The sequence below is a fragment of the Musa acuminata genome, chromosome BXJ2-7 (genome assembly GCF_036884655.1).
Source record: "Musa acuminata AAA Group cultivar baxijiao chromosome BXJ2-7, Cavendish_Baxijiao_AAA, whole genome shotgun sequence".
In the NCBI taxonomy this organism is placed as follows: Eukaryota; Viridiplantae; Streptophyta; class Magnoliopsida; order Zingiberales; family Musaceae; genus Musa; species Musa acuminata.
In genome coordinates this window covers 35,627,543-35,649,654 of record NC_088344.1, presented here as the reverse complement: position 1 = coordinate 35,649,654, position 22,112 = coordinate 35,627,543, and the positions used below count along the sequence as shown (strand labels likewise).

The window sequence follows — 22,112 nt, the reverse complement described above, 5'->3', positions numbered from 1 at the left end:
AGAGCCATCAACATCAACATAACAGCCCCATGAAATGCACAAGCATCACTATTAGGTGACACAATCTTAGTACACCTTTATAAAAGTACACATCATTTTTAAAATGATTAGGCTTTTCAATATCAAACTTACCTATTGTCTATGAACACACTTGAGGAGCCCTTTTATATGGACTCCAGATATCGTTGCTTCTGCACTAGATGTCGGTTATGGCGGTGGTGAACCTCTTCCGAACTTAACTGTGATTGTGGTACACCGAACCGAGGACATGATAGCATCCAGCTCACTCAAACTCGCGTTGAGGTGTCTACCATGTGGCGTTGCGACATCCACCACATGAAGCTGTGATGCTTGTCATGTAGCGCTGAAGTGCCAGCCACGTGGCACTAAGGTGTTCGCTAGGTGTTAAAGGCTAAGGTTCGAATGCTCCAAATCATCTAAAGGTGTAAGGTAATGAATGAGCTCGACCCACTATTTATCGGGGCCGAGCATGATCTTTCATTTACCCTAAGTGGTCATTCGACCCTCAGACAATTTGAGACATGTGACACGGCATCACTAGAATGATCAAGAATTTTTTGGGTCATCATTGTGATCTTTTAGAATCCTCGATAATCCAACCAACTGACGCATGGAGACTCTTGGTGACACCACATCAGCTTGATGACAGGCTACCATTGAGAAACACCAGGAATCCAATCTTGTCGGATTTTATGCAATGATCAAGATCTCATGCCATGGGCGAAAAGGGCGGTGATGACGCCTTGCACGTGCAGGCACCATACGAGAACCCTCACACGAGGATCACACGTGCAAATAACCGAACCTGATGTGTGTGGCCGAACTAGCCCAAAGTGCATCCTGACGACGTGTATGGCCGAGCTAGCCCAAAGCACATTTCGACGACACACACGACTGAATCGGCCTAAAGCGCATTTTGATGATGCGTACGATCGACTCGACCTAAAGCACATTTTGACAATGCACATGACCAAATTGATCAAAAGCACATTTTGATGATGCACGAGGCCAAATCGGCCAAAAGCACATTTTGACAATGCACATGACTAAATTGGCCCAAAGCACATTTCGACAACGCACGTGGCCGAATTGGCACAAAGCACATTTTGATGGCACACGTGGCCAAATCGCATTTCGACAACACGCATGACTGAATCGACCCAAAGCACATTATGACGATGTTCACAACCAAATCAACCTAAAGCGCATGTCAACGATACACACGATCATATCAGCCCACAATATATTTTGGCAACATGTGCAGCCTACCAGCCTATAGCGTAATGCAGAGACAAACAAAATCAACGCAATCAAACGCACACAAATTCATGATATGCTTCGGTGTTGGCAGACCAATTTGGGCCACTTCCTGACTTGACTTCACTACGCTAACGAGTCACGACATGGGTAGCAACTGATAGAGGAATAGATACATGGGCAACACCTCAGTGAACACCTCGATACCACGTGGTCAACTCCTCAACACCACATGGCCGACACTACAATGCTACACGGTTGACACCTCAACATAAGGCTAAGTGGGCTGGATGTTATCACGCCCTGAGCTTGGTGCACCATGATTGCAATTAAGTCCGAAAATGGCACACCACCTTCTTCGTAATCGACATCTACTATGGAAGTAACGATATCCAAAATCCACTATTAAAATGACTCATCAGGTGTGTTTCACAAACACACCTTTTTCTCACAAAAGTTTAACTTGAATCCTTTAAACTTCTTTCTCACTTACGCATCGGAGGGGCATTGTTAGGAGCAATTTCATAAACAAAAAGTAACAAGATGTTGCTCAATGCTCATAGAGTTATTGAAACACTTTCATAAAATTTAAGCTTTACTTAATGTGAATATCTTCTACGTGAAGGAACAAAGTGAACTATAATTCCGTTCCCTTTTATCAAAATATATACTAATTCACATATACTATAAATGACTTCGTCATGGGATATGCATTAATGATCGTGTGTTATAATCTTGATTATTCATGGGGGATTTGAAGGATTGCCCTAATATGTGGTCATATACAGATTCTCTTGTATAGAAGAGGTTGCAATATGTTCATGATATTTCCATAAGTCTCCCAATAGGATTTTAATAACATAAATATAATCATTATTTATATATATTAAATCCTAACATTTCAAAGGTTAAGAAATTATCATGAAATGTAAAATAATATCATCTCGTTGTTCAAGTAACACGCTTATTTCTATAAGGATTAGTAAAATTTAAGCAACACTATGAAAGCAATGAAATCAATAACAACTTTTTTTTTAAGACAACTCATTAAAAGAGGTTTTCACAAGTTCTAAAGTTTTCAATTTGTCCTCGAAAAGTGTCCCTGATTGATATCACCTTAAAGTGTTGCTTGAATCTCCCTAATCTTTGGAGAAATTTTTAAAATTGCTAGCAAAGTTTATCATTATGTTAAATTGCATATGAAAAACTATTAGCAAAATCTTAATTGATGTTTAATTTCCCTAGAAATGTAGGGCAACTGGGCAACTTCTAAATTCCATATGTAATATTAAAAATCTTAATTGTCATTTGTACTATGTGTATAATAGTAGACATTATAAATTAAAAATGATGTATTTTAACACCCGGCTCACTCTATTTCTTCAAATGAAAGATACCTACACTAAGTGAAACTTAAACTTTACAAAAAACAAGGATCATCGTTTCAGGTACCTAACCCATTTTGGTGAACTGTCGGACTGGTACATACCGGTTAGTACCGGTGTACCATGTGTCATTACACCAGTATGTATCAATGTTTCAGAGAGGAAGAAAAAGAAAGAGAAGAGGAAAAGATAGCATGAATAGAGGAGGAAAGAGGAAGATGAAGAAGCCGTGGAGGAGAAGGAAGAAGGAAGAAGAGGAGAAGAGGTGACAGTGGACTTGGGAAGAAGAAGGAATGCAGCGACAACGACATCACAAAAGCAACAACATTGTGAAACAATAACAATGACAGCAGCATCACGAAGCAACGACAACACCGTGAAGTAATGGCAACGGCAACGACGAAGTAACAACGATTGCGAAATAACAATGATGGCAGCGTTGAAACCGAGAAGAGGGCTCGCAAACAACAGCAACATTGAACATGAGAAGAGTGCTCTCGTTAGCAAGCCCTAATTTCCATTTTAAGTTTTTTTTTCCTTTCTTAATACCAAGTTGGTCAGGCCCCACCACTAATTTTGATTTCTTATTATTTTTACTGAACTGGATAGGCCACCTGAAACGGGAGTAGTCTGCGTATTGGCCCATACCCGAACCGATACATACCGAACATTTCATATTGTTTTGAGCGGTACATCCATCCTTGATAAGAAGTACTTCACCAATCGCATAGTATAAGCATCAAGCAACACTCTGTTCTCTTTTATTAAGTTTTAATCATCGAAAAACATAAGTTTTTTGGGGATCGTTGGAGTTTTTCTGGAGATTCAAAATCTTATAAAAATTAGTTCTTGGTGATTATAATAACTACCTAATTTAAAAGAAGTGTTCCTTGGAATAATACCTTTTAAGATACTTTTTAAGGCATTGTTAGAAGCTATAAAGATAGTTATAAATACAAAAATTCCACCTCTTTTATTTTATTTTCAATTGTGTTGTTCAATTTTATTTAGTTATTTAGTTTGCTAAAAGAGATCAAGTAAAATCTCTCTGCCATTATGCTCATAGGAGGGATGATAAATGTTAAATCTTGGGTACAAATGTCAACTAATTCTCACACGTAATGAGGAGATTTAGCCTTAAAACAACATATACCCGTCTCAAGGTTCTTTATTGAACTTTTTCTTTAAATTTGTTATTTCAATATTCATTATTTTATTAATCAGATCCAAGTACTATTACTTTGTTCTAAATTAAATAAAGAAAATAAGTTTCACAATTAGCATTGCTGTCTTGTCTAAACATGCATCTAACAAACTAAATAATTATAGATTCACAATTCTACATTATTTCACAAGAGACAAGATGAAACATTAGAGAAGAATCATATTGGGAAAAGAAGCCATTACCTATTAATTTGGAAAATGAATAGTAGAACCAATCAATTCTCAGTCAACAAGTATTTGTTCTTTTATAATTTTGCGTTCACAACAAACCGTATATCTAAAAGAAAAACCAATGCAAGAATAAAATCCTATACTTGAGTATCGTTGCCAATAACTTGCACGAAAAAAAGTGACAGTCACAAAGTTATTCAGAAGATAACAATGACTCCATCGTACGGTGATCATTAGCAAATCTAGAAAACACACTTACAACATACCTTACCCGTATAAAATCAATGGTCATAGAAAAGATGAAAAAAACAGAACTCAATATGAAGGGGAAGGGGGAAAAATTTATATAACTTGATTACTTGACAGAGTTAAAAATCAGATCCCATGAAAAAAAGCATACCTTATAAAGCTGCTCGGTAATGGCGGATCCGATAACCCCTGTGTAGAAGGCAGCAACATAGATCGAGATAAGAGGGGTCAAGGATTTGGGACGCCTATATGGCTCGATCATATCCCAAAGGACTGTCTTTTCCCATTTGTAGAACTGCCGGTCGGCATACATCCTCCACAGTCTACTCGCCATCACTGATTGGCTAAGATTACATACAAATATTCTAACGTCATCTTATCGTCCTCAGGACCTTAAACATACTAAACCCCAGGAACGATTTCTAATCTGAATCGGAACCAGACACTAAAGAAATAAACAGAGGAAGAGAAATACCAGAAGCGGGTAGGGAAAGAAAAACTCGGAGAAGAAGGCAAGCGGGTGGTTCCGATGAACCACGAAGTCCAGCATCAAGACGAGGAGGAGATGCTGACAGATTTGTAGGACGGCACGATCGCGGAATAAAAGCGTGCGAGCGGCGAACCTACGTGACGATGGGTCGGATCCGACTGAAATCTGCTACGGACCGAATCCGTTAAAATGAAAAGAGAACCCTAAACCCGATCAGATGTCCAAAAAATACGTAATTGACCCTCTACCGTCCAATGTTAGTGGGTGATCCAATACACTTGGGTGAACTCGTCCATTCATTTCTCTTTCCTGTCGACCACCCGATCACGACGTGATATATATATATATATATATATATATATATATATATATATATATATATATATATATATATATATATATATATATATATATATATATATATATATATATATATACTTATTATTTTATAAATATCGTGACCCGAATTCCTTTTTAATAAAAAGATATTTGTTGAGAAAAAAAGTCTTATTTTTAATCAGAAAAGAAATCATATTTTTCCCTCAACGGTGTATAAGGAAACTTAACTGAAGAAATAAAAATTAGAAATGGAGCCTAAGTAATTAAATAAAAGAAATAAAATTTCGTATAATTTCCTTTAGATTATATTTGATTCAGGTGCTCGACTCAATGCTGGTCCAGAAAAAAGCGAGCATCAATCACGTTCAAAGTCTGAGCTTAGAGTCCAAAAACAAAAAAAATCAGTAATTGTTTCCTCCTGACAAGGACTTGGTGGGCATGTGATACACTTGCTATAGTAAAAGGCAAAAAAGAATAGTAACACATCTTACCCTGATTCGGTGATAAACTAATTACATTATCAGTTTTACTTTAGGTATGTACAATTTTTTACATATATGATACCAGACACAACACAATTGCACTTCTAAGTTTGTATATGGAGACAGCATGTGTGACTTTATTTGTATGTGCATTTCTAGTGGACAAACTGCACGTTTCAACGCCTTCCAAAAGGTTTATGACAGATCAGGCTCACCGCAGAATGAGTCCGGCTCAAATGACCTTGCAGATTCATCACTGTATGCCCCAGCTACAGCTCGCTCCCCAGAATCTTTTGATGTATCCCTTGGGTTTTCGATATTGATGAAAAGGAAGGCACATGCGACTAAGGAGATCGCGAGACCTATTAAAGTAAGCTTCACTCTGCTTAACACGGGTTTCACCTGAAGACAAAGTAAAAAATACATGATGACGAGCATTTGATGAATCCGTAAAAAGTACTATCATTTTCCATGGACTACTACATGTAATGCTAAATGTTCTAAAAGGAAATCATCCACTAGCTACAAAGAATTCAGGCAAAACCCATTAGAATAAGTATGTCAATTGCGGTTCCGTTGAACTCATTTCAGGTATCAACCTTGTCGTCTCATACCAAACATACGTTTTCATGTGCATCGATTCATATGGTATGCTGCATAACAAATCCACTATATTCAGTCCAGCATCAGTCAATTTTGGCTAGTTGGAAGAACTAAGCATTTGCAAGCCAATCAGCATAAATCTTTTAAACGAACTTGCATGACAACGATTGACTAGTGTATCCTGAAGGAATTCAGTGTAGACCTGAAGGTTACAGAGGATAACCCAAAAAAAAGATGTAGTTCGGATATAAATTGGTCAACTTACAGAAAATGAACCTAGAAGACGATCGCGAGCTAAAACTTCAGGGGTCTTCACCCATATCTGTCAACAACGAACAAACATATCACAATACTTAAACCTGAAACTAAAGAGAAAGCAAGCATGTAGTTGGGCATTCAATTGATATTATCAATAGCTCTTTACAAACAAAACATACATTTTTCATGAAAGAAGTGGTGACCCTCATGAAAATTTCATAAACTCCAAGTGGATATAGTTTTGCACTTATGAAAGTTTATCAGCCCTACTTGCAGTAGGGATGCAAAGAACATTGTAAAGTTAGGTCCAAGTACTCAAAATGTGACACTGGATAAAGCAGAACACTCCGACTCTGGATTATGTCTGGTTTAATTCTCAAAACCATTAATAAGCAAAAGCAACTAAGAACTAATATCCTCTTCTAATGACATCAAATCCTAAAAATTTCCTTTTAGTGCCAACTGTTGAATCAAATAGAAGCCTTCATGCTCTCTAAAAATTTGGTCTTCCATTCATCACTGGCTATCTAATAATTATGTCCGTTGTTGGAGAAGTCGCAGAACTTTTTGTCACAGTGCAATTTGCTTTCAATTTAAAGAAGACGTAGGTCATAAGGAGTGGCAGCTAGTTGCGCCTACATATGCGAGCAGACAATGCAGAATCAGAAAGTGAAGGTGCGGTGTAACTTTAACACTGACTTAAATCAACACCAAATAAAAAAAAGAGTTATAAAAAAAAATTCACGTTGCATCATTCTTTTTGCACAGCAGATCTTAGGTAGTTTAGGATATTAGACGTGATGTATTACAGATAGAGAGCTTGAGTATTGGGTCAGGGATGTTATGACTCCAATTCATTATGCTCCAGTTCATTTTTTTATATCAGTTTATTCGATTACTAGTAACATGTATCGCATACTATTCTACTCATGTTGCAGGAACTTCTGCACTTGCAACAGGACTATGAGATCGCATGAACTAGAGAGAACCCATTCAATCCTTTAGAGCATCATTATTCTATCAAGCTCATCTGCCATAGCCAAAACCATCACAAGATACAGGGATAAGATCTAACTGAGTTTGCAATTTGCTTATTTACAGCTGGCTTTCCATTCAAGAAATTACAGAAAGATCAAAGATTGTGATTAGAATCTTAAGTAAAAAAAAACTGAATAGAACCTTTTTTTATCTATTTGATTTAATGCTTAACATAAATATAACATCCAAAATCAAGACGCAAGATTGATAACAACAAAATATGCTCCTTTATCAATGCTTAAAGCTTAAAACACATCCAGACTCAAGAAGGAGAAAAAACCGCATAATTCGGTACCGAGAAAAGAAGGATCGGCGATACATCCTTACCTGACCATCATACCATCCCGTCTCCTCATCTGTGAGGCGAACAGAAATTTCAATCGGAAATTGTTCGAATTAAGAAAACAAGGGATCGGAAATACGAAAGGAGTGAGCTGTCTTACACTCGACAGTGGCGCTGAGCAAGCGGTTGCCGATGTAAGCCCATCCGAGGTACATCCGGAGGACGGCGAGCGTGACGGCGAGAAGACCGGCGGAGACGACCCCGAGGGCGCAGCGGGGGTCGGAGAGGCTGCCGGTTCCGAAGGCGGAGACGGGGAGGCCGACGATGAGGGCGAAGGAGGCGCCGGTGAGGGCGAGGCGGGAGGAGTAGAGGCGGAGGTCGGCGGTGGCCCAGGAGAAGGGGAGGGAGGTTGAGAGGGACTGGTACTCGTTCACCGGCTGCTGATCCAGAGGCACCGGACAGTCCGTCTCTGACGGGCTCCCGTTGCGGAAGGAGGAGGACGAGGAGGCGGATATTGGGCAGATACAATTGCTCTTCTGCTTCTTGTTTGCCGTCCTCCTCGTAAGGACAGGGGTAGAATTAGAAGGGAGCTTGTGTGCGGGGAGGAGAGAGAGGAAAAGAGATGCCGCCATGGAAGGAGCACGGGAGGTGACGCTTCTCCGTCTTCTCCGTTTCTATGGTGGCCTTTGAGTTCGGACTCGGGGGAAAGGGATTGTGCTTCGATGTGGGTAACTACTGTTTCTCTTTCAGCTTTTATTTTTATTTTATTTTTTTTTGGCTTCCGTTTTCGGGGTTTGAACTTCCGAGCTTCGGTATTGTTTTTGTTCTATGAAACTTTGCTTTCAATAGGTATATTCAGTATTTTTTTAATAAAAATATCTTAAATCTTTGTATTTATGTTTTAATTAAAAAATAATAGGATATATTATGACGAAAATCTTATTTGAATTTTATGATAAAATATTAAAATCTTACTAACTAACACCATCAATTATAATAAAAAAAATTGATAAATCAGTTTGTTTAGTATTATGAAAAAAAATCATTGATATCTTGGCCAACCTTATGTGGTCCGAACTCATGTGTACAGGGTTATCTAAGATACATTCGAGATGAAAATATCAAGCATTTGAAGTATCATATGCAATAAGATCGAGGCCGACAGAAGTTTCCTGGCTTAATCCTTCCAATGTCCAGGATAATAACCCGAGGTAGATGAATATGGATACGAGTGATCGAAAAATGATCCCCATTCATTACGTTAAAAATGAGCTTTTATATCTGGTCGTAAAGAGACGAAATATTTCATGAAATATTCTACGATGAGACAATGTCTAACTATCTCAAACAATTTTCCTTTGGCATTTTATCGACGCTAGCCATGGGGGGATAGTCTATGACCGTATATCTTAAACCCTTATCGACATGGGCAGGCAAGCGGGGGCGACTTTTATCTTCTCCTTCTACCTTAGACACCATATAGAAGGAGGGGATCGAGATTTCCTAACCTCTAGGCCTCGGGCAAAGAGGGACTGAACCTCCATGTCTCAGGTGAAGGAGGGACCCGACCTCCATACCTCGGGTGGAGGAGGGGGTCAGGTTTTTTATCTCCACGCCTCGAGTGGAGGAGGGACTCAACCTCCATGCCTCGAGTGAAGGAGAGGGTTAGGTTTCCCGACCTTTATATCTCGGGTGAAGAAGAGACTCAATCTCCACGTCGTGGGCGAATGAGAAGATCAAGATTTCTCAACCTCAATACTTTGGGTGGAGGAGGGGGTCAAGTTTCCTAACCTTAATGTCTCGGGCAAAGAAAGGACCTAATCTCTATGACTCTAGCAAAGGAGGGGACTTAGGTGAAGGAAGGGACTCAACCTCCATGACTTAGGTGAAGGAAGGGAATAAGATTTTCAACCTCCATACTTCAATATAGGAGGGGATCGGGTTTTTTGACCTCCATGACTTGGACAAATGAGGGGATTATAATTTTTCGAATTTCATACCTCGCGCAAAAGAGGGGGTTAGGCTTCCCGACCTTCACAACTTGGGTTGAGGGGATTAGTATTTCTTGACCTCCATGCCTCAAGAGGAGGGACCCGACCTCCATAATTTGAGTAAAGGAGGGGCCCATCTCTCTCTAAGGTGCTCGTTTTTTTTTTTTTTTTTGTCATTGGGCTACATTAGGCAGTAGCTTACCCACCTTAGGTAAAGAGGGGAGGGGGTCGATGCTTGACCCCTCTATTTTAGGCTTTCTTTTTATTGTATCTCTCATCGTAATGAATTTATACTAATATTGGTTAGATTTTTTCGACTTATATACCTCAAGAATATTTTGTCTTATGCCTCCTATCATGATGGATTTTTTCTTACATGGGTTATGTTTTCCCGACTTGTACGTTTCAAGCATATTTTATCTTATACCTCTTGTCATGGTGGATTTTCTTTTAAACGAGTTGGGTTTTTTCAACTTACGCACCGCGAGCACATTTTATTTTGTATCTCCCATCGTGATGAGTTTCCTCTTACATGAGTTGGGTTTTTTTTATTCATGCACCTTAGGTATATTTTATTTTGTGCCTCCCATCATAGTAGGTTTTCTCTTATATGAGTAGGATTTTTTCGACTCATATGTCTCTAATATATTTTATTTTATGTTTCTTATCGTGATGGGTTTTCACTTATGTGGGTCAAGTTTTCTTGACTGACATACCTCAGGTATATTTTGTTTTGTACCTCTTACTATGACAAATTTCTTCTTACATAGGTCGGGTTTTCCCGACTCATGCACCTCGAGCATATTTTATCTTATGCCTCTAGCTATGATGAGTTTTCTCTTACATGGGTCTAGTTTTTCTAACTCATAAGCCTCGGACACATTTTGTTTTATGCCTCTCACCATGGTGGGTTTCCTCTTACATAGTCAAGTATTTTCGACTTTGTATCTTAAGCATTTCTGTGCTCTTCAAGGTTCCTCTTACATGAGTTAGGTTATTCTAACTTATACGTCTTGGATATATTTTATCTTATGCTCCTGTCATTGTGGGTTTCCTCTTACACAGGTTAGATTTTTTTGACTCACATGCCTCGAACACTTATACGCTCTCTAAGGTGGTCTTTGCACATTAATTGCTTTTATGCTTTTTGAGATGCCCCTTCATCAATTAGTGTCACTTTTATACTTTTTGGGATGCCCCTTCATCGATTAGCGTCACTTCAAATTTGATCCAAAGGGACACTTATCTTCAATATAAGAGAAGAGAGACTAGTCCATTTCCTATAAATCTCTCTTAACCATAAGGGTGAGGCTCATCCTCTCTCATTTGAGCCTTTGCGATCCCCTTTAAGAGCTTCTCTCCTTAGCTCTAGTTCTCCTCTACAAAAGGGATCGATCGTTGGTCCTCTTCCTGATGGTAGGTAAATTCCTTAGCATATCATCTTCTAGGCATCTCAATACTTTAGCATCTTATTCTTTTGCTTACAGTCATCGAATAGCCAAGGAGGTTAGCGCTCTATCCTTGGACAACCCAAGGGTGAATGAAATTCTAACTTAACCCTCATGTAGAGAGTTAGTTCTTGTGAATCCAAAAATTCTTCAAGACTTAGAGCCCATGAAAAATATGTATGATAAAGACTCAGTGACAAGCACACAACTCTTGGACCACTTGCGGATCAGGTACTCCATTCTAGTCGAGTTTGATCTATAAGTCCCTTGGCCAAATCACCACCCATATGACCCAATGTTTAGGTTTTTCTACTTATCTTCTAATGCTCTAGAGGCGAGATTTCATTTTTCCCTTCATCCGATAATTGTGCCTTACCTCCAATAGTGGAGGATATCACCCTCATATATGGTTCCCAAATCATGATACTACTTGGTAATGTTCATTAAAGAATGCTGCTACGTTGGTATTACCATGACTTATAAACTATTTGTTACCTGCTTTCGAGTGTCTAGCGAAAAGCTGTTACTACCTAGCTATAGAAGAGGGCTTCAGAGCCAGTAGTACCCCTTCTAACAATAAAGGTTGTAAAGAATACTATTTCCTCGTAGGCATAGGCTAAGATCGGAGATTTAATCTTACATGGTTCATATATTTCATAGATAACAACACACTTCCATTCTTATCGGACAAGGAAGTGGATCAAGTGCTTCAATTGAGAGTCATATTCTCTTCCTCCGAGGTTGTTTGGAAGATGGACGAGGATTGGCTGATCGATGTGGGTCTCAATCCAACTCCTTGAGGTATGCTTTGAACACTCTGTCTTCTCACTTCTTTCTGCACTTTAAAGAATCAATCTATGTAGACTGATGGTTTTGATTTCCTACATTTATGAACCTTTGAGTTTTGAGGAGAAGAAGGGATGGTTCCTCTTTAAGAATGGCAGTGGCTACCTCGACCCCTTCCCCATTCATTTGAGAGTCATCGCTCGAAGTATCGAGCATGATCTCGCTCAGTCGTCCTTCTATCATTGATAAGTCAAGGAAGAAAAAAGTTGTTAAAAAGGTATCCTATCCTCAATGGGACGAGAAGCTCTAGGCAGGGTGGATTCCCAAATGAGAACTGAATGAAGTGCCTCTTGCCTCTAAGACCTCATCATTTTCAAAGGGCCTTCGAAGCTCAAAGTCATCCTCAGAAAGAAGAGGAGAGAGGTATAAATTAATGCTAGACCTATGTAAGGGCAAGTCCCTATTTCCCTTCATAGCATTATAGATAGCTAACTTACTAAACCCGATTCTGGACATGCTACTACAACTAAGATGGGAGAGCCTACAAGAAGGGTAGAAGATATGGGGCGAAAGCAGAGCCATAGAGCAATATTACCGAGGGTCCTCATGCTCTAGGATAGTGAAGTAGATTTACCATTCCCCCTTAGAGGTTTTAGTTGAAGTGGGCTACCATAATAAAGTATTAGTAAGTTAAGTCATAGCTAACCCCTTCAGTACCTCATTGTTTACCTTATTGTCTTTGACTTATAGCATTATTATTACATCACAACCTTACTTGACTATGTATAAAATGTCAACACTCTCATTCATAAGCAATTACTTGTGAACGATAATCTCCATGAGGAGGTGGAAGGGCCAAAGAAGGAGGGGCAACCTCAAAATAGAGGTTTGGAGAGTCGAGCTAGCGAGGCAACTAGAGGAGGCCGAGCGATACCTCATTAACCATACCAAATCATTAACCATACTGAACAATTAAAGTTGTCTGGAGCAACAAACAAAGCATGAAAGATGAGCTACTACGACTTACCTAAGAGTTAAGTTTATTGAGAACATACTATGAGCTCATTTAGCAAATTATCGTGGCCAATAAGTGGGTCATGGGTATGATCGAGCAGATTTAGGATCTGAAGGAGATGTTGGAGTTTGAGCAAAGCATGATATCGCGGTATTAAAAGAAAGTGATCGTCGACTACAAAGCCTCCATCAGGTTTAAGAAGGGCAAAAGTTCTTTGTTCAAACGTTCATTAAGATAGTTGATGACCAAATATTCCTATGACATTATGCTATCCTTTTAGCATCAAAAATATTGTAGAAAGAAGTTATTGACATCTTGGTCAACTCAACATGATCCAAACTTATATGCATAGGATTGTTTGAGGTGTCTTTGAGGTGGAAAACCGAGGTTGAAAGAGGTTTTCCACATTCTACGCCCAAGTTAATAGCCCAAGATAGATGAGTATGGATGTGAGTGATCAAAAAACGATCCTCCTTTATTATATTGAAGATAAACTTTTATACCTGATTATAAAGAGATATAATATTTTACAAAATATTCCATATGACAGTAACCTCTAACCACCTCCAACAACTTCACTTTGATCTTTTATCCACATCCAGATGTGAAAATAATTTATAATCATCTATCTTGAACTTTTATGCACGTGGATATATAAGTAAATATAATCTTTATCTTCTTTTTTTTATCCTAAACACTATGAAAATCATGGACAGATAAATAATGATACTCTCTATCAGAGTATGAATTTTAAAAATAAAATACATACCAGCAAAACATCTCAAGATGCGTGATTGTATTGGCTTCAAGTCCAATTTGCGGGCCATCTGATATCGAAATTTGGTTCGAAGGAAATTTTGGAGCGTCCCTCGACCAACAATACCCTGATTCCTGTTGGCGGAGAATAGTAGGGCCGAGAACTTGGTTGTGTGTAACGCCCACCTTTGTTCCTGAGAAAAGGGAGATTAATTTGAAACAGGAAATGAAAAGCCGACAATCGTCCCCCAACTCTCCTCTCGGAGATAATATCTGCAACGTCCATGTCAAAGCCGACGGACGACCCCAGGGATTGGATGTCCAACAGGTACCAACAAAAGTGATGGAGAAGTATTGGGAACTCCAACTAAGCAGACTCATAACAATTCCTCCATATAAATTTATAATTACATCCTTGATGGAGAGAACTCCAACACTCCCCAGTGGACGCAACCGGCAAGGGCACCAAAGCCACATGATAAACTCCGGTGGAAACAGAGATGACAGGCATAGGTACCAGAGGTGGGATCATCTGCAGGGTTGCCATTCTGTCCAAATTCATCATCAACCATCCACCCAATCCAAGAGATAGTTGGATTTTATCTAACAATAGTAGGATAGGACCTTTCACTTACGATGTCCTCGCATTGAACCAAAAATAATAATAACTCCAGGGAAAGATGCTACCTGAGTTCCTCCGAGAAAGCAACAAAAAATGCCATCTACCGGCTGCAAGAAATAGACTAAGCACTCGTAACATTTATCAATTAGCAGATCCAAGCAAGCTTTCGTACAATTCTACTTCTAAATCACACGCCAAGCCTCTAGTAAAATAGCTTTGAACACCATACATGAATCACCAGCAGCAACATGAGAGAACGCCATCTTGCATGGAAATGGTGTTCTCAAATCTCTGCACAAATCCACAACACATCTACAGCTCTCCCACCACAGCTGCGTCTACAATCTGTAGTCATGTAACTCAAAGTCACAACACATATATGCTTATTATTAAAGTGGCAACCTTTAAGAGCGTCAAAGAATCTAAACATAGAATATCGTATTATCATATTGGTAACAAGGATGAAATGATATTATTCTTAGATACTATTATTCTTGGGAAATTCACAATCTGGAAATACTGTATTATCTTTTGCAAGGCCTAAGTACCTGAATGGAGGTGAGGAAGTCTACTACAGTTTTGGCCAGCTCTTCCTGATGCTCAGTATAGCAATGGTTGGCACCTTCAATAATATGTAGCTTGTGACTGGGTATTAGTTTGGCAATTTCCAGGGCATCTTCTACAGGTATAATTTCATCTGCTGAACCATGAACGGTGAAGACCCTGAAATAAATAATCACGTGATCTCCTAGATCTGCATGAAAATTATATAAGAAAAACAAGCAACCTACATAATGCCTTGTAACAAATCCTATTAAGTTTTCAAGCATACCAAAACTAATTTACTTTATATAATTGGAATCAGTTACCAGGCAATCTATCCAAATAATAAGCTATTTCCTTTGGCTTGTGTGCAAACTACTAAATTTATCAGATAAAATATTGCATTACCACAGGATTTGTATGGTTAGATCATTAAAGCAATCTGCTCACTAAGTCAGGGTTGGGATTTTAATGCATGGTTAGTTTAATAACTTCATATTAACAAACATGAGCAAAATGCCACTATTGGCACACCTGCTGCTCCAACTAATCATCCTCTTTATGTCATAACATCTTAAAAAGCAATAGCACATTTATAAAAACTTTTATAAAGGAATTATCACTTGGCGATATAAGCATAATTACTAAAGTGCAAAGCAGTGCAAAATATAATGGTTACCTGCATCCCTTGTCAATTGAGAGACATGCTGCATGCATATCAATGTTTAGCCTATCCATTAGGCTTTCTTCAGTTACCCGAAATAAAACTTTTCCTGTAATACAGTCAAATCCAAGGCAAGGTTCAGTAAGACACAATATCAATGGTGAACGTGAACTTCCGAATCTTTTTTGTAAAACTAAAAAAACAAATCAGAATAAACAAAACAACAGGCAAAGGAACAAGATTAAAAAAACTGGACAGTAAGGAAAGAGCATAAATTTATATGATACAGAAAACACATCATGCCAAATAGGCCAAAGTAACTTCAAATATCAACACAGGATTTTCCTTATTTCAAGATCTGTGTAACTTTCCTCACTACAAGGTTCTATTCTCTTCCATGGTTCCTACTACACACTTATTCAGTACACCAACCCCAAGTGATAAACTTGCTGACCTGTCAACCTCTTGTCAAAGTCCATTTAAAAGCTAGGCAAGATGGATGTGCACTGTTTGAAGAAAAATTTGCCTCTATTTCTTTTTTGCTTTTATCAAACATGTATTAAACAAGAAGCATATGGAACATGTAAATAAATTGCCTAATACAGAAAATAAATATAACTAGTGAAGCTGAATATGGAGAAATCTAGTGGATGCATTTAGTCAGGAAGGGACAATTCTAGCTTAAATATAAAGTTCTAATAATCCTAACAGCAATGCCACAATTTCACAAAGAAAGTTTCATTTGAAAAAAATAAAGATATTGCATGTTTCTTTTGGCAGATGACTTTTACTTTTTTAATTATAGTTAGCATTACTTTCTTCTTAACTTACACCTAAAGAACAATCACAATTTGTCACCCTGAATTGGTCTAACTTCCACATGCTTCAACATAGATTCCATCTTTTTCGCTTTCTGCCAAATTTTCATTATTCCTAAAAGATATACTGCCTCTTCTCAAAAATCTTAATGTACAGGAGATGTTCCTCTGTTCGAATGGCTGGAACAAACAAAAGAATAAAAGAACATATAAGATACAGAGTCTACAAACATGGGCATGCCATAAATATCAACAAGCATAAATGACATTCACTGGAACATATGGCTATTGACAGAATAAACATTTTCTGTTGAAGGTAGTAACCCAACTAAAAGCTGCATTACTTATTGTAGCCTTGTACCTGTTTTGTCCACCACATCAATGAAACCATCTTTCTTGATTCTCTGGATAAAGTCTTTTCCTAAGAATCTTTCAATGCCTCTATCTAAGGCAAAGCGACCAGAAAGATTAACAACCGTATGCACATCACGGTACCTAGAGGCATATAAGAGCACATCATCTCCCCCTGTAAGAACCATTTCTAGTAAGAAACAAACAACATAAGAAATAACAGGTTTGTTTTATGTGAAAATATGATTGAAGCATCAGAACTTTTTCTTCATGGATAAATGATTATACATAATTTTTTGTTGCATATAATGTAAAATTTTATTGGATTAGCAATAGAGTACAAAAGTATCTCTTACATATTAGCAATTGAAAATATTGTATAGTACATTTATACATCAAAATATAGAGATAAAAGAACTAGTGTATAATGTGAGTGCACTTCAGCTTATTTAATAGAACTAATGAACAAGTCAGCTTGCCATGATATTATATGAAAGCATAACACTTATTAGAACATAACCACCAACATGAGTATAAAAATTGAGAACATAATAAGCTTAAAGACCAACAGGAGAAACCGACATCTACCTTTACTATGTCCAACAATAGCACTTATTTCATACTTTTGCTCAGAGAAATACAAGACAACAGCATGTAAATCTTCAGCCTCTTTCCAGTAGTCGCCAAACTGGAAGACACCCTCACTTTCGCTGGAAATGGAATTCTCATCAGTTTGTTAATAAATGAATAAAAAATTGGCTGCATATATTATTACTGATTTTGTTATCAACATCTAAATGCAGAAGAAATTGAGAAAAAGTCATATAGTCGCCTATAAGTATGATATAATGTCCATCAGAAATAAATTTTCATGAAACCTTACGGACCTATGGCCCATTTGGTTGGCCTATAAGTATCAAAAAATTAATGTGAGACGTTCTAGAATAATGAAAGGAATAATTTATGATGTTTATGTTTCAGATGTTGTTGCAAAAAATAGAGAAAAAGTCAAAAATAAATCATAGATTGTTTCTTCTTAGCATAACAACTAGCAATATGTATTATTTGAGAGTTTGAAAGAAATGGTTATCCAGATTGTTAAGCTTTCTTGGTCAGATAATCTACTCCTAGTATGTGCATCAAGAAGTAATAGTGTTTGAGAAGATATTATGAAATTACTGGCAATCCAGGTGCTAATCCTCAAAGAAATGGGATCCTAAGGTACGTGTATCACAATTCTCAGCCGGCCAGCCTGATCAATTTGTTTTTTGTTCTGGGTATACTTAAGTTTTACAATGTTGCTTTCTGGTTATCAAGTAGAGGAAATCTGCACCCCAAAGTGACCAGTACTTGCACATCAGAAATATTGTTAATTAGGAAAAATCATAGCTATTTTGTAAGGAAACATAGCAATGTTAATGTACCATCCTTCATTAAATGTTCCACTTGGAATTCATGCCCACTAATTTAAATAGTTGTCTTTCAAGTAACAAGCTATGCTACAGGAAATTACAGTTTACATTTCAATTCTTATCTAGCAGAAATGCCAGAAAATTGAGCCTCTTCTTCAGACTAATTTCTTCACCAATCGTTATACCAGAAATATTAGTTCAAAATATGTAAGAATTTAATATAGATTTGATAACGGCACAGTAAGTGACATTTAAAAATGAGTTCTACCTAATAGCAAATGAGCCTAGCATCACTGAACAAAACATAAAACATTAGTAGTTTAGGTGTTCAAGTTTGTCCTAATTTTAAATTGCATTGATAGTAGCCCCGCATTGACAGAAACATCATGCACTGGCACTTCCTTTTAGTAGATGACACCATAATACATCAGAAGATTACAATAGTATTTGCAACTCCGCAGGTATTCATTTTAGAACCATATAATGTCGACTTCATGTTAGAGGTTCAAGTATTTTTTGGTTTTTAGAAAAGCAACGCATATAAGCTAATTCAGATAAAAAATAATTCAATATTTTGTGAAAAATAAAAAAGAAGTCCAAGAAAATATAACATTTTAGTTAAACAAGACTTATGTGAAGTCCACTTCTGAACAAACAAATGGTGGTTTATTTTTTGTTTTACTAAAAGAAGTAGAAAATATGATATTTCTACATTGATGGTGGCCAAAATCTTATGGTTCAGAAGATATTACTGGAATTGTTATATCACATAAGTAAATGGCATATAGTTGCAAAAGATTTAATGCTGTTCAATATGTACAAGGTGCTACGATTTCTGCAATGCAGTACAGTTACCATGTGTATCTGCTAATTTCTTCAAACAAATCAAATATACACACTAGTTAAATATTTTAAAGATTAACAAGATATCAACACTGGTTGCATTCATTCTAATTGTCCCTGTTAAAATTAATCGCTTGGGTCAATACCTAGAACATGCTATTGAAATATATTAACCTTTATATGCTCATCTGTGATTTCCTTGCTTGGATAAGAACAGTTGCATTTGTACAATATAAGGATTATTAGTATTAAGCAACTTATATAAGATGACTACATTACAAGAGCCTACGAATAATCAATAGATCCCCAAATAGCAGTTTTATGGAGTTCTCATTAAGATCATACCCATTTCCAGAAAAATCGAAGCGAAACACTCCGAGACCTTTACTTGTTAATGCAGCAGTAAGGTTAAGTATAATTTCATCATCCTGAAAATGGCACTTGAATTATCAGCTAGCCGGGCATGCCACCAGAACAAAACTCTCAAAAACCTTGTATAATTTATACTGGACGGAAATATGAAAATTTTTGCATGATTAGCTCCACTTTGTTATATTCACTAGTTTACATAACTGAAAAAGTCCAAAAATATCAGAAATTTACCATGTTTCTTCATCACAAAACTGGAACGCAATAAACCAACTAATATATAAGGACAAAGAAATCTTAATGATCAATCCAAGCTTTATTCACACTAGGTCAAACTGCTGCAGACCATTAAAGGAGGTATTTAATTTCTCATAAGAAACCTTCTCAGCATAGCATATGTTTATTCCAATATCTTAGCATATACAAAAATGCAAGACATAACAGTGACAACTCTAAACGAAAACAAACTTTGCTTGAGATCATCACTACAAACACCTTTAAACTGTTTAGGGTTACTATGATCAGATAAATTCTACTGCATTACACGGATGTAATTGTGTCAGTAGCTATCAACTTTGTTTAGAATCATCACCACAAACATTAAGTAGCACTAAACCGATGTAAGTTTGTTGGTATATGCCAACACAGACAAACATAATTATTTCCAAAGTCTCTTGATATTTTGAAACAGATAACCATGCTTTAATGATTCACGAATAAAATGGAGGATGCAAGTCAACACTAAAATTCTAATGAACTCTATGTTACTTGGTGGAAGTAATTACATAAATTTATAGTTTAAGGTAAGAATAACTGAATTCAAACATAACATCTCATGTAGAATCCACAGCAGCCCACCTTCGAAGATCTAAAACCATGGCACAAGATAACAAGCTTCTTTGATCCAGTATCATGTAGCAACCCGACAAGCTTCTCTCCACAACTATTAGTAATAATAACTCTTCGTTGAGATGCAACTGTAACAAAAAAAAAAAAGTGTGACTTAACAAAAATGAACTGACCAGGTAGAGTCAACAATTTTTTGTCAATCATGGCTGAAGTGTTAACCTGTAATAAACAAAAACTATGGTACTATCTTTTGTCCCTACAAATATCAAAAAACAGCATTTGACAAGAAAAAAAACATGAAGCTCCTAAATTATCACAAACAACAGTAAGATCAATCAGAAAGAATATGACAAAGCTGCTAATCTGCAGAGAAATTATTGTATTTTTTAGCAATAACTCCTTACCAAAACTAATATCAAAACAAACGAAGTATTCAATTTGCTCAGACCAACTAATATGCTAGAGAAAACTTCTTTTTTTTAAAAAAAAGATCTAACACGATAATGAGGGTGGGAAGAGGTGGTCGCCCACTTGATTGTTGGCAGTCATACCCACAATTAATTTGATGTTGTAACACACGTTAACACAATGACAAAGGTTCAGCTTTTTTCTAGGATCGAATTAAAGTTTTGGCGTTTATAGGATGCTTGATTCTCAAAGATGGAAGAGGGGGACCAACTTATAGGAAGTATTCCCATTAAATACCCTGAGAAGATGATCGCAAAATAAAGCGAGTGCCTTTCTTATATACTAATTGACTTGATCTCCAACTAACCACTTGGGAAGTGAAATTCCACCGATTTCATTGATCGCCAGTTCCTCCCCCACTAGCCGAAATCTAGGATGATATCACATCTAGAATATAAGTACACCGTTGTCGCCGTCAAATTGGGTGCGCCAGGGCGGGGCGTAAGTGAAGAGACACATCAAAGAGAAGCCCGTTCGTTCTTCGGAAACCGATTTTTGTTATCAACGGCTCTATAAATTTCGTCTGAAAGAATCAAGTTTATACTAATACTTACGGGAAGCATCTAGGGCATCCTCCGACGGGATCGGTTGCGCCATCGTTAAGTCGAGCGATCTCCCAGTCTCGATGAAGGCACCGTGAAGATTCGGGTCTTGAACAAATCGCCTGCCTCCGGTTCTCCGCTGCCGATCGAGAGAGGCGGGTGGCAGAAACCTATCCTGCACGCTCAAAATATCTTTGTGATTGGACGAGTGGCTGCAGCATCCAGGCCGGCGCACGTGCTTGGTTTTAAGTGTCGCCGTGCCGTGGTGGGATTTTATAATCGGGGCGACAGGACGAGGGCTGGCGGTTGATCCTCTTGCTCCGCAGCCGGACGAGAACTCGGGGTTTTGGGGCATCACCGGTGGCTGTGGCGTCCCACTTGGTTTCATGCTCCATCTGCTTGTTGACCAGACATGGACCGGAAGCAGACTTGTTAGACTAATAAATAGGGGCATATAAATGCAGTACATAATAGACTCGATTCATTTCGGAAGATCTCGACTCTAACTAAACATATGATTTCCTTTGTGATTCGTCGTATACAATCCTTATAGTTAATTATGATTAAATTTTGATTTTATACGTCATTATTTTTTTGATAGAAAAAACTGTACGTATAAAAAAAATACATGAATGAGAAGGATAAAAATATATTTTTTTTTGTTTTTTTAATTATTAAATATATATTTTTTAAAATATCGTTTCTTTTCCTCCCTCTTCCCATAAGCAACATGCGCTTTCGATCGTCGCCTTTCCTGCACCATTCATCATCATCGCACCGGAATTGTTCGACCACCACTGCAGCACATAATGTAGGAACAACGATGATCAAGTAA

General features: G+C 37.6%; 2 protein-coding genes across 3 annotated transcripts; both read right to left on the bottom strand.

Moving 5' to 3' along the window:
* Positions 1-5,608: 5,608 nt before the first annotated feature.
* On the bottom strand, positions 5,609-8,535 carry LOC103992697 (uncharacterized protein ycf36). 2 transcript variants are annotated; one of them, XM_009412507.3, is made up of 4 exons: positions 7,961-8,534; positions 7,845-7,873; positions 6,487-6,543; positions 5,609-6,020 (listed from the first exon to the last, which is right to left on the bottom strand). In XM_009412507.3, the coding sequence occupies exons 1-4, from the start codon at positions 8,430-8,432 to the stop codon at positions 5,814-5,816; spliced, it is 765 nt and encodes a 254-aa protein (XP_009410782.2). In that variant the 5' UTR covers positions 8,433-8,534; the 3' UTR covers positions 5,609-5,813. The 2 variants fall into 2 exon arrangements, with proteins under 2 accessions (XP_009410782.2, XP_064974626.1); XM_065118554.1 differs by lacking the exon at positions 6,487-6,543 and having other exon boundaries at positions 7,961-8,535.
* A 6,000-nt stretch (positions 8,536-14,535) lies between these two features.
* Positions 14,536-21,694, bottom strand: LOC135617855 (uncharacterized). Its single transcript, XM_065118553.1, has 8 exons — positions 21,290-21,694; positions 20,277-20,395; positions 19,395-19,477; positions 17,383-17,504; positions 16,805-16,969; positions 15,641-15,734; positions 14,967-15,141; positions 14,536-14,763 (listed from the first exon to the last, which is right to left on the bottom strand). The coding sequence occupies exons 1-8, from the start codon at positions 21,663-21,665 to the stop codon at positions 14,731-14,733; spliced, it is 1,167 nt and encodes a 388-aa protein (XP_064974625.1). The 5' UTR covers positions 21,666-21,694; the 3' UTR covers positions 14,536-14,730.
* Positions 21,695-22,112: the final 418 nt, after the last annotated feature.

Excerpts from the sequence above, each read along its gene's own strand:
- LOC135617855 (XM_065118553.1), bottom strand. The coding sequence starts at position 21,665 with ATGAAACCAAGTGGGACGCCACAGCCACCGGTGATGCCCCAAAACCCC. Across the intron at positions 20,396-21,289 it reads GGATGCCCTAGATGCTTCCC|TTGCATCTCAACGAAGAGTT; the intron begins GTAAGTATTAGT and ends TTTTTGTTACAG. Across the intron at positions 16,970-17,382 it reads TATTGTTGGACATAGTAAAG|GGGGAGATGATGTGCTCTTA; the intron begins GTAGATGTCGGT and ends TGGTTCTTACAG.
- LOC103992697 (XM_009412507.3), bottom strand. The coding sequence starts at position 8,432 with ATGGCGGCATCTCTTTTCCTCTCTCTCCTCCCCGCACACAAGCTCCCT. Across the intron at positions 6,544-7,844 it reads CGGGATGGTATGATGGTCAG|ATATGGGTGAAGACCCCTGA; the intron begins GTAAGGATGTAT and ends CGTTGTTGACAG. Across the intron at positions 6,021-6,486 it reads GTCTTCTAGGTTCATTTTCT|GTGAAACCCGTGTTAAGCAG; the intron begins GTAAGTTGACCA and ends CTTTGTCTTCAG.